Source organism: Carassius carassius, chromosome 15 (assembly GCF_963082965.1).
Source record: "Carassius carassius chromosome 15, fCarCar2.1, whole genome shotgun sequence".
Taxonomy (NCBI): domain Eukaryota; kingdom Metazoa; phylum Chordata; class Actinopteri; order Cypriniformes; family Cyprinidae; genus Carassius; species Carassius carassius.
In genome coordinates this window covers 14999161-15017478 of record NC_081769.1, presented here as the reverse complement: position 1 = coordinate 15017478, position 18318 = coordinate 14999161, and the positions used below count along the sequence as shown (strand labels likewise).

Here is an 18318-nt window from a genome sequence, read left to right as displayed (position 1 = left end):
AGAATTTGAGTTAACTTCACAAAGAATGTACTGAGGCTGGGGTCAAAGCATCAAGAGCCACGACACACAGACGTGTCAAGGAATTTGGCTACTATATTCCCCTTGTTAAGCCACTCCTGAATCACGGACATTGTCAGAGGCGTCTTACCTGGGCTAAGGAGAAGAAGAACTGGACTGTTGCCCAGTGGTTCAAAGTCCTCTTTTCAGATGAGAGCAAGTTTTGTATTTCATTTGGAAACCAAGGTCCTAGAGTCTGGAGAAAGGGTGGAGAAGCTCATGGCCCAAGTTGCTTAAAGTCCAGTGTTAAGTTTCCACAGTCTGTGATGATTTGTGGTGCAATGTCATCTGCTGGTGTTGGTCCATTGTGTTTTTTAAAACCAAAGTCACTGAACCGGTTTACCAAGAAATTTCGGAGCACTTCATGCTTCCTTCTCCTGACCATTTTTTTGAAGATGCTGATTTCATTTTCCATCAGGATTTGGCACCTGCTCACACTGCCAAAAGCACCAAAAGTTGGTTAAATGATCATGGTGTTGGTGTGATTGACTGGCCAGCAAACTCACCAGACCTGAATCCCATTGAGAATCTATGGGGTATTGTCAAGAGGAAAATGAGAAACAAGAGACCAAAAAAATGCAGATGAGCTGAAGGCCACTGTCAAAGAATCCTGGGCTTCTATACCATCTCAGCAGTGCCACAAACTGATCACCTCCATCTTGAAAAAAAACATTTTTAGTGAATTGTTGGCCTTCTGGATAGTATGTTCATTTACTGTACATGTACTTAATACTTGGTAGAGGCTCTAATTAAAGCAAAAGGAGCCTCTACCAAGTATTGAGTACATGTACAGTAAATGAACATAATATCCAGAAGGCCAACAATTCACCAAATAATTTTTTTTTTTTCATTGGTCTTCTGAAGTATTATAATTTGTTGAGATAGTGAATTGGTGGGTCTTTGTTAAATGTCAGCCAAAATCATCACAATTAAAAGAACCAAAGACTTAAACTACTTCAGTCTGTGTGCATTGAATTTATTTAATACACGAGTTTCACAATTTGAGTTGAATTACTGTAATAAATTAACTTTTCAACGACATTCTAATTTATTGAGATGCACCTGTATTTATTCACTTTCATGTTGTTTTAAACCATGGCTTTCTTACATTCAAGGAACACAAAAAGAGAAATTTAGAATAATGTACTAGCTGCTCTTTACCATAGTGTTGAAAATGACAAAGGGCACTATATAAAATCTCATAAGAGTGAAGAATACAAAATGTGTATTATAGTCTGAGTCTTTGTGTCACAAACATGTCAGAATTTAAGTCATTGCACACTGCTTATCTTCCTGTCCAGGGAGCTTTTAACCTCCCTGACTGAATCATTAAGTGAAATTTGAGAACAGGATCATTCCGATTCTTGAGCAAATCATTCAGGTCAGTTCTGTTAACTGGATCAATTGAATCGTTGAAAGAAATCTGACTTAAAATATTTGTTCATGAAAAAATTACAATTCTGTCATCATTTACTCACACTCATGTTATTATAAACCCTTACAAATCCCATATGTATAAAGTGCTTGCTTGAAGCAATGAGATTTGAGATAAGATCTTAAATGTCAATCAAGTATGGTTTATCAAAGTTTATATGCAAATAGAGGCCTAAAATCTATATATCATATAAAACAAGCACATCTCTAGAACCACTTGATTTATATGGACTTCTTTTTAAAAATCCTTTATGAACGTTCTGATGCCTCACATTTTTAATAGAATAGACTTTCAATGGATGGACTCTTCATTCGTGATTTGAAGATGAACTACCGTCTTACTGGTTTGGTTTTTGATATTTGCATGAACAATTCCTTCAAATTTCAACCTGTTTCTCGCAGGAGTCAAATTACTTGCAAAGATTTGGTATATAGCCCATCAAATCATTTTGAAACCGGACAAACCCAGTTCTCATTTACTTTCAACAATCTGCTTTGTAAACCATCATGCTACCTAAGGCTGACTGACAAAAATGTGATGATGCTGGAATTGAACTGAACGCTTTCTAAGGACCTTGACAGAGTTGAAAGCCCAGTTGTGCAACAGATAACCCTCTCATCTTGGTACACATACCATGGTTGAAAGCACTGTAAAAGCATGCTTTTATCCCACAAAAAGATTTGGTGTGGCTTACAAATAATAGCTGGAGGGAAACCTTAAGACTGAGCAAAGATCAGTCAGATGGAAGTGACATTCCCTGACTTGATGCATGAAAAAACACTTTTACAACCGCATGGAGAATGAACCCTAAATTGAAACTCATAAAGCAATGACACGGAACTAAAGATGAGTTGGTATTGAGTCACTTTGCCAATTGATCACTTGATCCTAACTAAGTGCTGAGCTTAACAGGGGAAATGCCAACAGTGCGTCTCTGTAGGCCCAGTGTTGCCTACTGTTTATATCATCACCCTTAATGAGTTTTCCATTTTAAGCTCTGGCACAGCTGATTCCAGTAAATTAGATTTTGAACTTGACACAGATTTCATTTATTGAGACTACCAGATTTACGAGACAGCTACAGCAATCATGTTCTATCTTGGATGCTTTTCTAAAGAAACGAAAACATGTATTTACATATGAACTATGTGATAACAATATAATCGTACTTTGTATGTACTACACAGAGGGTGGGCAGTCTTGTAACTTCTCTTACACCACTAGATGATCTTTCAGGGTTGCTTCATTTCAACAGAATTATAAACTTCACTTCCTCAAACAAACAGTCCAAAACAACAGCAACAGCCAACATGCTAAATTTCTTTAATTGATAATGGGAAATGAAAATGTGTTAGGCAGATCTAAGAACTGAAACAGATATTGTGAAACCAAACCGTTGTTATTTTTGTATTCACATCCAGATGTGACAAACATACATGCGCAAGACTAAATAGTTTCTGATTCTTACCATGAATAAGGTCCAAAATGGGGCTTGAAACTTGAATAAATCAGTCAATATATGGGCTTTAAAATATGGGAAATAAATACATAGAATTTTTTTTATTAAGTTTTGAAGTTATAGTTAAGTTATACAACCCGAATTCCGGAAAAGTTGGGATGTTTTTTAAATTTTAATAAAATGAAAACTAAAGGAATTTCAAATCACATGAGCCATTATTTTATTCACAATAGAACATAGATAACGTAGCAAATGTTTAAACTGAGAAATTTTACACTTTTATCCACTTAATTAGCTCATTTAAAATTTAATGCCTGCTACAGGTCTCAAAAAAGTTGGCACGGGGGCAACAAATGGCTAAAAAAGCAAGCAGTTTTGAAAAGATTCAGCTGGGAGAACATCTAGTGATTAATTAAGTTAATTGATATCAGGTCTGTAACATGATTAGCTATAAAAGCTTTGTCTTAGAGAAGCAGAGTCTCTCAGAAGTAAAGATGGGCAGAGGCTCTCCAATCTGCGAAAGACTGCATAAAAAAAATTGTGGAAAACTTTAAAAACAATGTTCCTCAACGTCAAATTGCAAAGGCTTTGCAAATCTCATCATCTACAGTGCATAACATCATCAAAAGATTCAGAGAAACTGGAGAAATCTCTGTGCGTAAGGGACAAGGCCGGAGACCTTTATTGGATGCCCGTGGTCTTCGGGCTCTCAGACGACACTGCATCACTCATCGGCATGATTGTGTCAATGACATTACTAAATGGGCCCAGGAATACTTTCAGAAACCACTGTCGGTAAACACAATCCGCCGTGCCATCAGCAGATGCCAACTAAAGCTCTATCATGCAAAAAGGAAGCCATATGTGAACATGGTCCAGAAGCGCCGTCGTGTCCTGTGGGCCAAGGCTCATTTAAAATGGACTATTTCAAAGTGGAGTAGTGTTTTATGGTCAGACGAGTCCAAATTTGACATTCTTGTTGGAAATCACGGACGCCGTGTCCTCCGAGCTAAAGAGGAGGGAGTCCTTCCAGCATGTTATCAGCGTTCAGTTCAAAAGCCAGCATCTCTGATGGTATGGGGGTGCATAAGTGCATACGGTATGGGCAGCTTGCATGTTTTGGAAGGCTCTGTGAATGCTGAAAGGTATATAAAGGTTTAAGAGCAACATATGCTTCCCTCCAAACAACGTCTATTTCAGGGAAGGCCTTGTTTATTTCAGCAGGACAATGCAAAACCACATACTGCAGCTATAACAACAGCATGGCTTCGTCGTAGAAGAGTCCGGGTGCTAACCTGGCCTGCCTGCAGTCCAGATCTTTCACCTATAGAGAACATTTGGCACATCATTAAACGAAAAATACGTCAAAGACGACCACGAACTCTTCAGCAGCTGGAAATCTATATAAGGCAAGAATGGGACCAAATTCCAACAGCAAAACTCCAGCAACTCATAGCCTCAATGCCCAGACGTCTTCAAACTGTTTTGAAAAGAAAAGGAGATGCTACACCATGGTAAACATGCCCCGTCCCAACTATTTTGAGACCTGTAGCAGAAATCAAAATTGAAATGAGCTCATTTTGTGCATAAAATTGTAAACTTTCTCAGTTTAAACATTTGCTATGATATCTATGTTCTATTGTGAATAAAATATTGGCTCATGTGATTTGAAAGTCTTTTAGTTTTCATTTTATTCAAATTTAAAAAACGTCCCAACTTTTCCGGAATTCGGGTTGTATAACTTAGCCCATATTTAAATTATATTCAAATATATTTTTCATACAATACTTTAAAGTAGAATGAGATAATTTATGTCACTAAATAATGTAATTTGATGTTGCAATTATGTTCCTGTAGTTCAGTGGTAGAGCATTGTGTTTGCAGCGCAAAAGGTTGTGAGTTCGATTCCCAGGAAACACATACTGGTAAAAAAAAAAGGTATAGCCTGACTGCACTACAAGTCACTTCAGATAAAAGTGTCTGCTTAATGCATAACTATATATATATAACTATATATATATATATATATATATATATATATATATATATATATATATCACTATATATATATATAAAACTGATGTGGAACGGGCCAAAATCCCCATTAAGATGAACTACTTTTCATGATTAATTTCATGCTAGACAATATTTGATCAAATTAATTTCTCTAATGAGACACCAATTTGTACCCTACTCATGGAAACTAAATGATATTCATTAATCAATTCAATTCAATTAATAATTGTCTTGTGATGATAGAGTTAGTTAAATTCAGGACAGTTCTTGAATGCTATTTGACTCCAGTGGTGTTCTGTGAAGATGGCAAATCACAGATGAGCCATTCTGTCTGAGATTCCTGGCAGCTCAGAGAGCTTGCAGCTGCTCAGCGGACACAAAGAGAGTTTTTCTCTGGGTTTCTACCAATCATTCTCGAAGTCAGTAAACACAGGCCTCGGGATACATGTGAAAATCCTCAAATATTCTTCAGGAGGCTACACACATTCAAAATGCTTTAAGATTTTCCTGATTATTTAAGACAAATTAACTTCATACACACCTAGCCAAATCAAAAAGGCCCACCCAGCTGCCATACAAACATCCCACATCTCCACCAACGGCTACTAGCCTCACCCACTACACAAGCAAATAGAATAATGTCCTTGAAGCATCAGTGTTAAAGAAGGAAGTGATAACTTCCTCTTAATTAGGCCACAGACTGACTGGGGGATCAAATATATAAAAGTAAAAAATAGTAATGACATACCATTGAGCAAAGTAGTAGTATGGCTGAATTACTGTTCCTGATTAGCCTTCTTCCAGATGGTTGAAGCTGCTAAATGAGTCAAAGAGGGCTTAAAATAGTTTAGCAGTCCCAAGGGTAAATCTCGGAAAGTACTGGAGCTCCTTGACAGCAGCAGCCTGGACTTATCCCTCCACCCGGGGAATTAAACTTTTTTTTTTTTTTAACAGTTTTTCTCTTAAAATCTGTGTGGATTTTCCTGCAGCATTGAAACTGTTAAATCACCTCTTGGTACCTGGTTTTTAACAGGTCTGCCAATTACTTAATATTAATAATCTAACTAATATTAATAATTATGTGATCATTTTTCTGAAAAACTGAAGATGACAGACTAAAATAAGAAACCAATGTTCAGCTTAATGCTGCATTGCCAATATTCAAATATTTTAAGTTAAATACAAATGTAATATACATGAATACAATCAATGGCAGAAAAAACAACAACAGTTGTTACATCTTGTTAACCACAAAGGAATCCTTTTTTCAGTTCGGTAAGAGAATAGGTGTAGTATCACTTCCAAAACCAAAATCATATTTCCTTGCTAGATTTAATGTTTGTAAACGAACAAATTAAGACAGCCATAAATATTAATATAGTAATTTTACAGAGGTAATGTCAAATTTTGTTACATTACAATGATACATTAAAATAGCAGTATTTCATATTCATTTTTTTGTCATTTTTATATAATGTTTTTATGTAGTAGTACTAAAATTTGATTTTAATTTGGCCAAAAATTTGTCATGTATATATCAATTATTATTATTATCCATTATATTATTTTCTTAAATATTTTATTGTTACATTACAATGATATATTAAAAAAGAAGTATTTCTTATTTTGTTTATGTAGTATTAATAATATTTTATTTGAATTTGGCCAAAAGTTTGTGATGTATATATTAACTATTATTATTATTATTATTAATGGGTAAAGCCCCTTCTAGGGCACTATGGCACAGGGTTATACTGGAATATGTATCATTAGATTACTTAACCTGTGCGTCTTATAGAAAGGATGCTCATATGGTAAGGTGGGACCCATTTTTAATATATATGGGCTTAGATATATCCTCTATTCTTATTAGAGGGTTTGTTAAATAAGGGTTTAAATATCCGAGACATATTGGAGTGCAAATATGTAAGGCATAATGTTTGTACGATAATGTCATTCTTCATATGATTTCTTTCTCAAATTGATTTATTAGAGTGGCGAGCCATAATTATTATTATTATAATCTTTTTTGTTTTGTTCGATTTTAAGTTTGAAAGTTTAAGTTTAAGTTTGAAAATTAATATATATTATTATTGCTATTATTATTGTTATTATTATTTTTTGGATTTATGTATTCATTTATTTGAATATTATTTATTTTAAGCTGTAAGCTCTAAAATAATTTAAAAAAAATTTAATACATGTAATGAACTTAGAATATATGAAAGTTTAATTTTTTCAAAATAAGTTACAAAAATAAAAATGAAAATAATATAATAATTTTCTTTTCAAATCACAAAATTCTTACCAAGTGTGCAGCCCTACAAACCAAGCACAGCAGACCTAACATTTTTAATCACATTTAAACTGCAGCCACAATTTTCATTCCCAAATTGTGCAGCTCTACGTAATGTATTCCGAGGTTACCTTAGATTTTAGTCAAAAGCGGCCTATTAACTCAGATAGAATGGTGTCTTGGTAGACAACTTTCTATGTACTGGAACAGAACTATGAATGTAAACTCTCCTGTTTGATATTTTGCAGAGAACAATTAGGTAAAATATAGATTCATACAGAATGAGTTATATGCGGCCTACAGAAAAACGAGTAACACGACATCTTGCAACATAAGTACAAAAACAATAGCATCGGTACATCAATGTAAAAGCCTGAAGTCAAAGCTTAGATCACAGCCTTCTGGTTTATCCAGACAGTCTGTTTGTGTGGACACATCCTCTGCCTCTACAAGTCAGCACCTGCGTCAATGACTCAAACTAAATATGTGACAGTCATAAAATGGATTACAAAATCAGGAAGTAGACAACTTTTTTGTATCTTTTTGATTAATCTGCTGTGCAAAGTACATGTTGTAGCTCTTTAGGTTTGACAGTGCAGATTCATGCTCATGTCTGCCTATTACTCAGATCATTTAGGTGGTCTATCATGGACTGTAATAGGTTCTTGTCTCTGATGATAAAACATCACTATTATGTAGCGAGCGCGGATTTTGGCAGATAAGCATTGGTAACTACCATGTATACACTCTACTTCTGAAGATGTCTCATTCTTCAAAACCGGGCAGTAAGTGATCTTAGGCCTCAGTAAAGTGATAAGTAGGCAGTACTTAGTAAACACCCAAACTAGTAACTTTGTAAACACCCAAAGGTTTAGTCAACTGTTTGCAAGCTTAATCAAGTGAAGACGAAATTCCATTTAAAAGATAATGAGGAAATTAATATTTAATCAAATAAATAAATATTGTTTAGATAATAGTCATCCAGTGCTAAAACATGGTGTAGCATATATCAAAGTGGGCAAATATCAGAGATTCCTATAAAGAAAAACACTGGCAATCCAATACATCAGCTGAACTCTACAGAGTTTAGACATTGAACTGTTAGAATAATCAATCAGATGTCTCTAGAGAAATGAATGCAAACATTTCATTAGACTGCCTGGATAACACATTACTCTTAAAAAAAAAAAGGTTCCAAAAGCAGCAAAAGTTGTACTCACTGCAGATCTAGTCTGAGCCTCAGACCTCACGCCCAAGGACCATTGGCTAAATGTCTGATGCATATGGTACATAAAAGTGGAAACACTTCAGGAGTGTCAAAGTCGTCATCGGATTGGTTGAATTCTACAGGATTTCTGGGAGACGTGTGTGTCACATTCTTTACAGTTCCACTTGGAAACAAAGATGACGTGACGCCAAACCCCTTTATGAAAGAAGAAAGCTGTAGAGTTTACAACTGTGACGACAAGCGCTTATCAGAATCAATTAAACGCTAAAAGTTTCAAAAGCATGTGAAATATTTAAAGTTTGCAGCACAGAATCTTTAAAATACGTCCAAGAGACACTGGTCTGTTACTGTTGCAACATTTCCACGCCCCAAAAAGTTTTGCTGAAAGAAAAGGAATGTGAATAGTTGTTTTACATGTCAGTCTGAAGGTCTGGCTACGTGAGACTACTGCAGAGCCACATGGGTAAAATGGGTGGGGCTTGATCTAGTCTAGCCCCACCCCTGTGGACCTAATGGGTGGAGCTTGATCTAGTGTTTAGTATGTTCAGTGTTGGGGAGTAACTAGTTACATGTAACGGCGTTACGTAATTTAATTACAAAATTATTGTAACTGTAATTAGTTACAGTTACTAAGAAAAAATGAGTAATTAAATTACAGTTACTTATGAAATTTTTGACGATTACAAAGGGGATTACATTTGAATATTTACACACATCCACATACAGATTTAACTGATTTCTTTCCCAAATTGCGCTGACTATTCTGAGACATACCGCCCTAATAATTTCCGGGATGCGGAAAAACAGTCTGGTTCGTAGAATCCAGTCATAAAAACGAAATGCCTAACACGGACGGAATATGCCACATTTTGGATGACTAAATCAAAAGTAGGTCAGTACACTTGAATCAAAACATGACATGGACTAGTGTCTGTGAATATAAAGCCCCAAAAATGCAATATATGACTTGCACATTCTGCGTGTCTGTGTGGAAATCAGGCGCGGACTGGACACCGGGAGAACCGGGACAATTCCCGGTGGCCTGGCAGCCGATTTTGCCGCACTATTTAATATTATTATTGTATAATTGCCTGCCGAATGTACTAAAGCGATCATTTGCGAATCCGCCATTTGATAATTAAATCTCTAATAAGTCATGAATTGTTAGTCATGACTCGCGCACTCTCCGCGCCTCCGCCAAACGGTTTGGATCAGACTCAGAGTAATCAATGCGAGAGAGAGAGAGAGAGAGAGAGAGAGAGAGAGAGAGAGGGAGAGCGAGAGAGGGAGAGAGAGAGAAAGGGGGGGGGGGGGGCTGCTGGAGCAGAGAAGCAGAACTATACTGTTCAGGGTTTCAGGTCAGTTTCATCTGTAAAGATGCTTTTTTGTCTTTGTTTTTTTATTTATTTAATCAAGCAGCAGCACGTTGCTCATCAGTCATCACTCAAAATACTATATAAAGGACATCATTATTATCTGTTGTAATGTTACAGTAGGAATTTAGCTGAAAAAAAAATTCAGATTATTTTTTTATAGGTTTAGGGGGAGCTACGACAGACAACAACACAACCCTTACGAAAATTAACATTTTAATATTTAACTATAAATCTAGAGAAAATGGTTACTATTGTTTAACTGTGATAACCAAAAATGTAAAATTATTTTACAAATTTATTTATTTAAAAATAAATACAAATCCATTTGCAAAAAAGCAAGGTTATTTTACTTTTATATAGACTAATAAAAGCAAGGTAATTTTTTGTAAGGGAAAAACATGACTCGTGTACAGTATTAGGATTTTTCTATAAAGATATTGTAGTATTGTAGAGTATTGTATTGTAAAGTATAGTTTTGTTCAATCTTGAGTATTAAAGTCATGAGAGAGATGGATAACGGCAAAATAAAGAGACTGAAGTGAAAAATGGAAGCGAAGGTGCAGTTCAGGAGAGAACTTAATGTCCCCAAATTAAAGATTTAAACCTTTTTTTATGTCAGGTCCATACAAAAAATAGTTTTGTCCATGAATTTGTTTGTATAAGTTAGAATTTTCCAGTCTGAGTTTTTTTCCCAGTCCGCCCCTCCTGTAAATTAATGGCAAAGACATGGTTTGCTTTACTACACATAGGCCTACTGAAGCTCGCAGTGTTTTCAACCTCTGCCATCTAAATATAGGAGTACACGAGCACATAAACATAATTCCTAGAACTGCTCTGTGTCACTTCATGTGCATTTTACTTATTTTGAGAAAACTATCACCATATACAAAGAGACAGCAGTTTCAAAAAAACACCAATGTTTCAGGAGTTTATTACACAGAATACGTCACATGCTTATTAGATAACTGTATTTAAGTTGATGTATATGCTTTTATTTATTATTCTTTAATTTTCACAAATTTAGAAAAGTAATCAAAAAGTACTCAAAAGTAATTAGTTACATTACTTTAATAAAGTAATTGAAAAAGTTACACTACTATTACATTTTAAACAGGGTAACTTGTAATCTGTAACCTATTACATTTCCAAAGTAACCTTCCCAACACTGAGTATGTTTAGCGATAGGGCTATTGTTAAGGGTAAGGGTGTGGTTGGATCTCCAAGCTTTACCAATTACATCCAGAGACAACAAGCACCTTCTGTCCAAAAGGTGGATTTTGACAGTGATGCCAAATAACCTTCTTAAAAAGAACCATTCTGTCTAGTGTGAAGAACGTTTTAATAATCGAAAGAACCTTTCTCCACTATAAAGAACCTTTTGTGCAATAGTAAGATTCCATGGATGTTAAAAGTTTTTCATGGAACCATCAATGCCAAAGAACTTTTATATTTATATGTGAATGTTAAATTAGTTTTTCCAACTTCTTTGACAATGAACAAGTGCTCTGGAAAGGCAAAGACCTGTTGAATACTTTAAAGTTTCTATTAAAGTGTTGAACTATCCAGCACAAAGATTTGAACCCTCTAAGTTACCCTGCTTGCAGAATTGTGAGAGGAAGATAAAACAAGAGCTGAAAATGCTTTTAAGATCCTCGCATGCGAAACGCTGGTGTTCACATCAGATTATGCACCTTTATGCAAACATTTGTCTTAAACGTGATTTAAATCTCAAAAACTTGACTTACAGGTACATGACAAAGGTACACAATGGCAGTTCAGAGAACTGAGGTGGGTGCTGTCAGGACTCTCAGTCTATTGTGAGAGTATACTAAAATCTATTCAGATGTACAATCTGGTTTGTCGTCTGTAAAAACATACACACCTGCCAAGTCAGTCTCCTCCTACGAGGAGCACGTGCGAGGAGCAACAAACGACCGAAAAATAGTTGTAGTATAACATAATCGGCATGATTGCGCAACCATGAGACCATCCAGCAAGTAAATTTAAGATACATTTCTTAGAATTGCGAAAGATTTATGATGTTCTGTTAATGTTGTCATCATTTTCTCATGCTCATCTCAACTCCAGTGGTGCTGTAATTGTCTTTTTTTATAAGAGTTTTGCAGTATGAATCACCATTAACTTTCCTCATCAACTAGAAGCCCAAGAGCCTCATTTTGTTTTTCATGAAAAAAAAATGATGACACTGAGGTAAATAAATGTTGGGTTAACTGTTTCATCCATTTTTGAAAGCTATTTCAAATACATATCTATAACTAGCTCAAGTTTATTTGTAGATCATCCTGCATGAAGGTCCTCCACAGAACATAGAGCGTCAACCCTCAAACTCACAAAAATCACGACACAAACACAAGCTTGTTATTTCCCAAAACCCCTTCCTCATTTGGTCTTCAGCTGAATTGGGGTGATGATGTGTACCATGTGTTTGTCAACTCACAAACAGGTTGTTCAGAGAGGTTACAAATGGTAGCAACCATGACAGGAAGTTGGTTTTATCACATCAATGTTGTCCTCTGAACAGCACACTCAAGAGGAAGTGGTCTGACAGAGGCAGTGTTGCACTCGCAGCCAAAAGAAAAAATAACTGGCACATCATTACAAATACAGCAAAATCACCGGAATGACATGACGTTAAACTTTGCTGCTCTTCTGCGATTGTGTACAGCTGCCCTTCATGGGGAAGATATTCAGCCACACACTTGCTTAAGAGTGAGCTCTTCTGTTCAAAAGTTTTAAACTTAAAGAAATGAATGGAAAATATATTTCGAAGTCATATAGACTCACATGTGATGAAGACTCCTGCCATAACTTAATAAAAACTCTTTTATTCTATATGGACTGGGTCACCTTATGGGTAGGGCTGTGCAAAAAATTGAATGCGATTTTCATGCGCATCTCGTCAGTAAAGGCGCTCCTGTGATTAGAAGTATATCTCCAGCATGTGCGTTCAGATCAGGGTTGCCAGGTTTTCAAAACAAATACTGCCCAGTTGCTTCTCAAAACTAGTCCAAAACTAACCCAAACGCATTTCCAGGAGGTTCCCCGATAAAAAAAATTGCATCCCGGTGTTAAAATACACGTTTTTGGCAGGGTTGCTTTGGCATTTTAGGGGCTAAACATCACGTTATTGGTATTGGGGTCGCTTCAATCCGCGGACATGAAAAACAACCGCTGACTTGGCAACACTGGTTCAGGTGGAGCGGAATTTACTACACAGAGCCATAGCCCACCGACAAGCTACACAAAAACGCTTTCAAAATCGAAAAAGAATCGCCTGCGATTGTGTAGTAAAGGCCAACCAGTGTTGCCAAGTCTGCGGTTGTTTTTCATGTTCCCGGGTCAAAGCGACCCCAATACCAATAACGTGATGTTTAGCCCCTAAAATTCAAATTTTACCAAGGGAACCCCGCCAAAAAATTTGTATTTTATCACCCAGAACGAAACGCGATTGGGCTAGTTTTGAAAATTGGGCAGGTTTTGTTTTGAAAACCTGGCAATCCTGATCTGAGCGCACCTGCTGGAGATATACTAATCACAGAGTGCCTTTACTGACGAGATGCGCATGAAAATCGCATTCGATTTTTTGCACAGCCCTACTTATGGGGCAACCAATCAAATACTATTCACTCTGTCTTGGTAGCCTTCCCCTAACTAAGCACATTTCCACACAGAATACATGTCTGACAGCAGATGATGCAGAACGCAAACATTTGCTTTTGTTCAATGCTACATCCACACCACTAGGTGTCCAAGATGACTGCCATACTGGCCAGTGCCAGAAATAAAATTTTACTGAATACATCTTTAAAAGGACAATGAAAAAGTAACGACAGATTTTTTCTTCTTCTGTACAGTTGGGATGTGAAAGACTAGTTGACTACTACTACAAGTTGACACTTTAAATACTAGTCGAAATATAGTCATTAATGTAACCATTTTTTTTTTAAAGTGAATATCTAGAGCAGAAAACTAAATCATTTAATTTCACCTCGGACCTTACACGACGCATGTTTTTTCATAGTGCCACTCACTAAATGTGTGGGAGCATATTTGCCGGTATTTACATAATGAATGAAAGTAAAATGGTTTTCTTCAGAAAAGTTTATTTGACATTTGTTCAAGTTATTTCAAGTTTTTCAAGTTAAAATAGTTTTTATAAGCGCAGCACTGCTTTGTTTACAGAGGGAAACACGGTAACCACTGTATTTCTGCTTGTTCAAAAGTGCCACCTACTGACAGACAGTGAATCTGCATTGTCATTCAGCCTGTCTGCTGTATTTGTTGCAGTCAGTGTTGTAAATTTGAACCATTTGATAGAAAATAAGATCAATTTGGATAATAATATATCTTATTTGACACTTTGAAGAGAAAGTGGACTAAATGACAAAATGTCCTACATATCACCAAAGTCTGTCATTTTCACTGGAAGATCCAGTTATGAGATTTTCATAAAAAAGTTCATAAAAATGACATGAATGAATCATTCACAATAAGATCAATAAGACACGTTTTACAAATAAATTGGGCAAATTTGAATTTTATGCTGACTTTATGCTTGAGCAAACATTTTATGCCTGCAACCAGATTCTCAAATAACATGAAACTGCAATAATAAACTGAAATAAACTAAAATCAAATAAAATTAAGCTTAAAGAAGGACACACATTGTGTCAGTCCAAATTTACAAGCTTCCCATGAGACCTCGTTACACTGGGAGGACATAGGACTCATTCTACGGTCAAATGACTTGCATAATAGGTGAGGAGAGCTTTAAATGGGTTTAAAATAGAGCAAGCCCTCATGATCCCAAAGGAAAACAAGCTAATTTTCAACCTTATCTTATTTAAATCGCAGCAGACAGTAGTCAGCAGAGGCATTTAAAATGGGTGTTTTAAACCAGTTTCAAAACATTGGAAAGCATTGTGCTGTCAACCATGCAGGGGAAACTAACTCAGACATGGGTGTGCAAAAATCACATACGCCTTTTATCTTTGTTTCACAAAAAAAAAAAAAAAAAATCACATCTATATCAGTGTACCTGCGGAAAAAAGGCAGACCCATTTGCCTGCTGCAACAATCAGAGGAATCAGTCTGTCTACTTTGCATGTCTGGTATGTATCCCTGTTAGCTATTTGTGTGAAGTTATTAATAAAAAGGGAATAAAATGACAAAGGGTTGCTTTTTAAATTATGAAATGAATGAGATCTAGAGAAACACTCCCAGCTATCTGGAGAACTTTGTGCCAAGACCAGACTGGAGCACTACTGCATAATTTATAAAGCTTCTTTTCCATGCAATCTGCTAACTATACAATATTTTTAAAGAGTGTCAAATTAAAACAGTGATCTCCAAGTAGACATTTCTCTTTGGTGACCCTTGGTGCTTCATACATTATGCACCTGCTGTTTTGGTTACCATGGTAGCCATTCATAAAGAACACTATAGTGAGCCATTACAGCTGACTTCATCTGCTGACCAGTAAATTGGCCATCATGGCAGAGTTTCAGAACGAATATATGGACGCCCAACTTCTACATATTGTTTTAATCTTATAATTGCTCGCAAAAATGCAGTGTGGTCTTTGTATGCTCTATTCCACCAGAGGGTGTTGTCAACATAGTCATTCTTAATGTGGCATGTCCATTTCTTATTCATAGTGAAGGGAAGCCCGACTCACTTCTCCGAATCAGGTTATTCCAGAATAGTTTCTAACAGGCAAAAAAAAAAAAAAAATTTTTTTTTAAAGTCATGACATATTCACATGGCCCCTGATATCCTTTAATGGCACATTACATACTCAAAAAAAAAAAACAAATAAAAATCCATAGGTAGTCATATTGATTATTATTATGTCAGGAAATTATTCATTAACTTTAAAGACATTTTAACCCTGAAACACAAATCAAAATACTGGTAAGACACCAGTGAAAATCAAAACTGAAAATTTGTTTGGATATTTTTGGCTTTCTTTCTTTCTTTCTTTCTTTCTTTCTTTTCTTTTTTGATTAAGCTTAATTTCATAGGCCCCACAGTTCACTTTGTTACAACCACGATTCAGCCCATAAAAACAAAGTCATAAAACTGCTGATAAAACTGTCAGCACTCAAACTGTAAACTGTTAAAATTAAACATTAAAAATAGCCTACGTTGTATTCACTGTAATGCTGTCGATTTATTTTAAATAAAAGAACTTGCAAACCACATTGTCTATTAGAGACTAAATGCAACTACAAGAAAAAGAGTAAGTAACGAGAACTGTTCGGATCGACTATCTTTCTTGAACAAATCGTTAAGAGCCGGTTCAGCTGATTCACTAAAAAGATTCGACTCATAAGAACAATTCGTTCGCGAATCGGTCAATTTATGAGTAAATATAAAGCATTTCAGCAATAATACATGAAATGCTTATTTTAAATAAACTATATGCAATTCAAGCATGTAGTTAAAGCTCGCCGGAATTGGGATTGAAGATTTAAAATGAAACATTAAAAATAGCCTACGTTGTATTCACTGTAATGCTGATTTATTTTAAATAAAAGAACTTGCAAACCACATTGTCTATTAGAGACTAAATGCAAAATCTAAAGAAAAAGAGAAGTGAGCAGGAAGAGGCATGTCATTACCTGACTCAGATAAACACTAGAACTACACAGAATAACTGAAACATCAAATCGACCTGTTGTGATGGACCATAGCGTTACGCTTAGAGAAAATATCATCAGTCCTTGTCATCACAATTGTCAGTCACTTCATAACAATATTAAATATTAAGCGGGAGTCAAATATTTTCACTGTGTACGTGCACGCGCAACCTTCCCAAAAAAAAAAAATAACCACGGACGCACTTCCTGAAACTGTTTCTACACAAAAGGGTAATGAATTATGGCGAGTATTCTTGCCTTTTAACTATATGCATGATGTGACATGATATGAAACGACAGTGGCAAGTTTGCAACAACATACACTCCGAAGCCAACAGGTGTCGAGTGGCTCGCGCGATCGCCTGCTCTTGACTCACCTTAGTGTAATACAACATCCACAGCTCGTACAGTCGCTCTTTCGAAGCCATTCTCCTTCGATCTTCTGCGTGTTCCCTCCACTTAGCCGTCAATCAAACCATCTGAATATACATCCACAAACGACGTGGTCACGGATTGACTCAGCGAAGATCCAGGGAAATACTGTTTGCTAGAAACGGCATGCTGCTGGACAGCTGTCCACTACCTGGTTGCCAAGCTCTCCCAAAGTTGCATGTTTTTTAGATGGAGGGTGGGTCAAAATGACAATTCCGAAGAAAGAAACTAGACAATGTAGAGAGCAACATTTAAGAATATCGCTAAACGCATATCTCTGCTGGAGGAATTCTAGAGGAGTTGAACGCACTTGTCTGTGCACGCTTGCTTTCATTCCCCTGATCGCACTCATTCTCCTCCTCTCGAATGTTACAGCGACAGTAAAGAGCAGAGCAAGAAACAGCCGGGAGGAGTTCAGCCTCAGAGCTGCACAAGATGAAGGAAAACCATTGAGCATCATGTCACTGCTGATTGGGGTAATTAACAGGCATGGAATGGCACTGGAGAGCAGGAACTTCTCCTGGTGACTTGGTTTGTAGAAAGCAAATGTACATTTACATTATTAATTTGTGAAGCTTCCAGTACACAGGAAGAAGTACGTATAGGCTACACACACACACACACACACACACACACACACACACACACACACACACACATTATAGATAGATAGATAGATAGATAGATAGATAGATAGATAGATAGATAGATAGATAGATAGATAGCTGACATCCTATTTAAAGGGATAGTTCACCAAAAATAACAACAACAACAACAACAAAAGAAATCATATATAAAATGAAGCCCCATTAACAAGTTTATTAAAAATGAAAGTGTAATTATGCTGGATTTGGACATGCTCTTTGACATTGTCATTATGATTCATTATATCTCAGGGTTTAGCTGTGATTTTGGATAGTAATTGGGATTTGTCATATTGCTCATGTTAATTGTAATTTATTTTAACTACAGGGGTGGACACCTGAGGCTGGAGAGTCTGAAAAAGATTTGAAAGCAAAGGTAACACCAAAACACACACAGGCATGGTGTGTCACCATTATTCTACCATTTGGGGGAAGTCTAGGCCTAATGGTTAGAGAGTTTGACTCCTAACCCTAGGGTTGTGGGTCGAATCTCGGCCAGCAATACCACGACAGAGGTGCCCTTGAGCAAGGCATCGAACCCACAACTGCTCCCTGGGTGCCGCAGCATAAATGGCTTCCCACTGCTCTGGGTGTGTGTTCACAGTGTGTGTGTGTGTGTGTGTGTGTGTGCACTTAGGATGGTTTAAATGCAGAGCACGAATTCTGAGTATTGGTCACCATACTTGGCTGAATGTCACGTTACTTTAACTTTC

General features: G+C 36.4%; 1 protein-coding gene across 3 annotated transcripts in view; it reads right to left on the bottom strand.

Annotated features, from left to right (window-relative positions):
- nbeal2 (neurobeachin-like 2) overlaps nucleotides 1-8587 on the bottom strand; it is a 66446-nt gene extending 57859 nt beyond the window's left edge. For 2 of the 3 annotated variants that reach the window (XM_059567529.1, XM_059567530.1), the window contains exon 1: nucleotides 8484-8561. In XM_059567529.1, coding sequence (XP_059423512.1) covers nucleotides 8484-8555 — 72 coding nt within the window. In that variant the 5' untranslated portion in view covers nucleotides 8556-8561. Of the gene's footprint in view, nucleotides 1-8483 lie in introns of all 3 variants that reach the window. The other variant, XR_009437674.1, reaches the window with a different exon arrangement.
- Between the last annotated feature and the right edge of the window lie 9731 nt (nucleotides 8588-18318).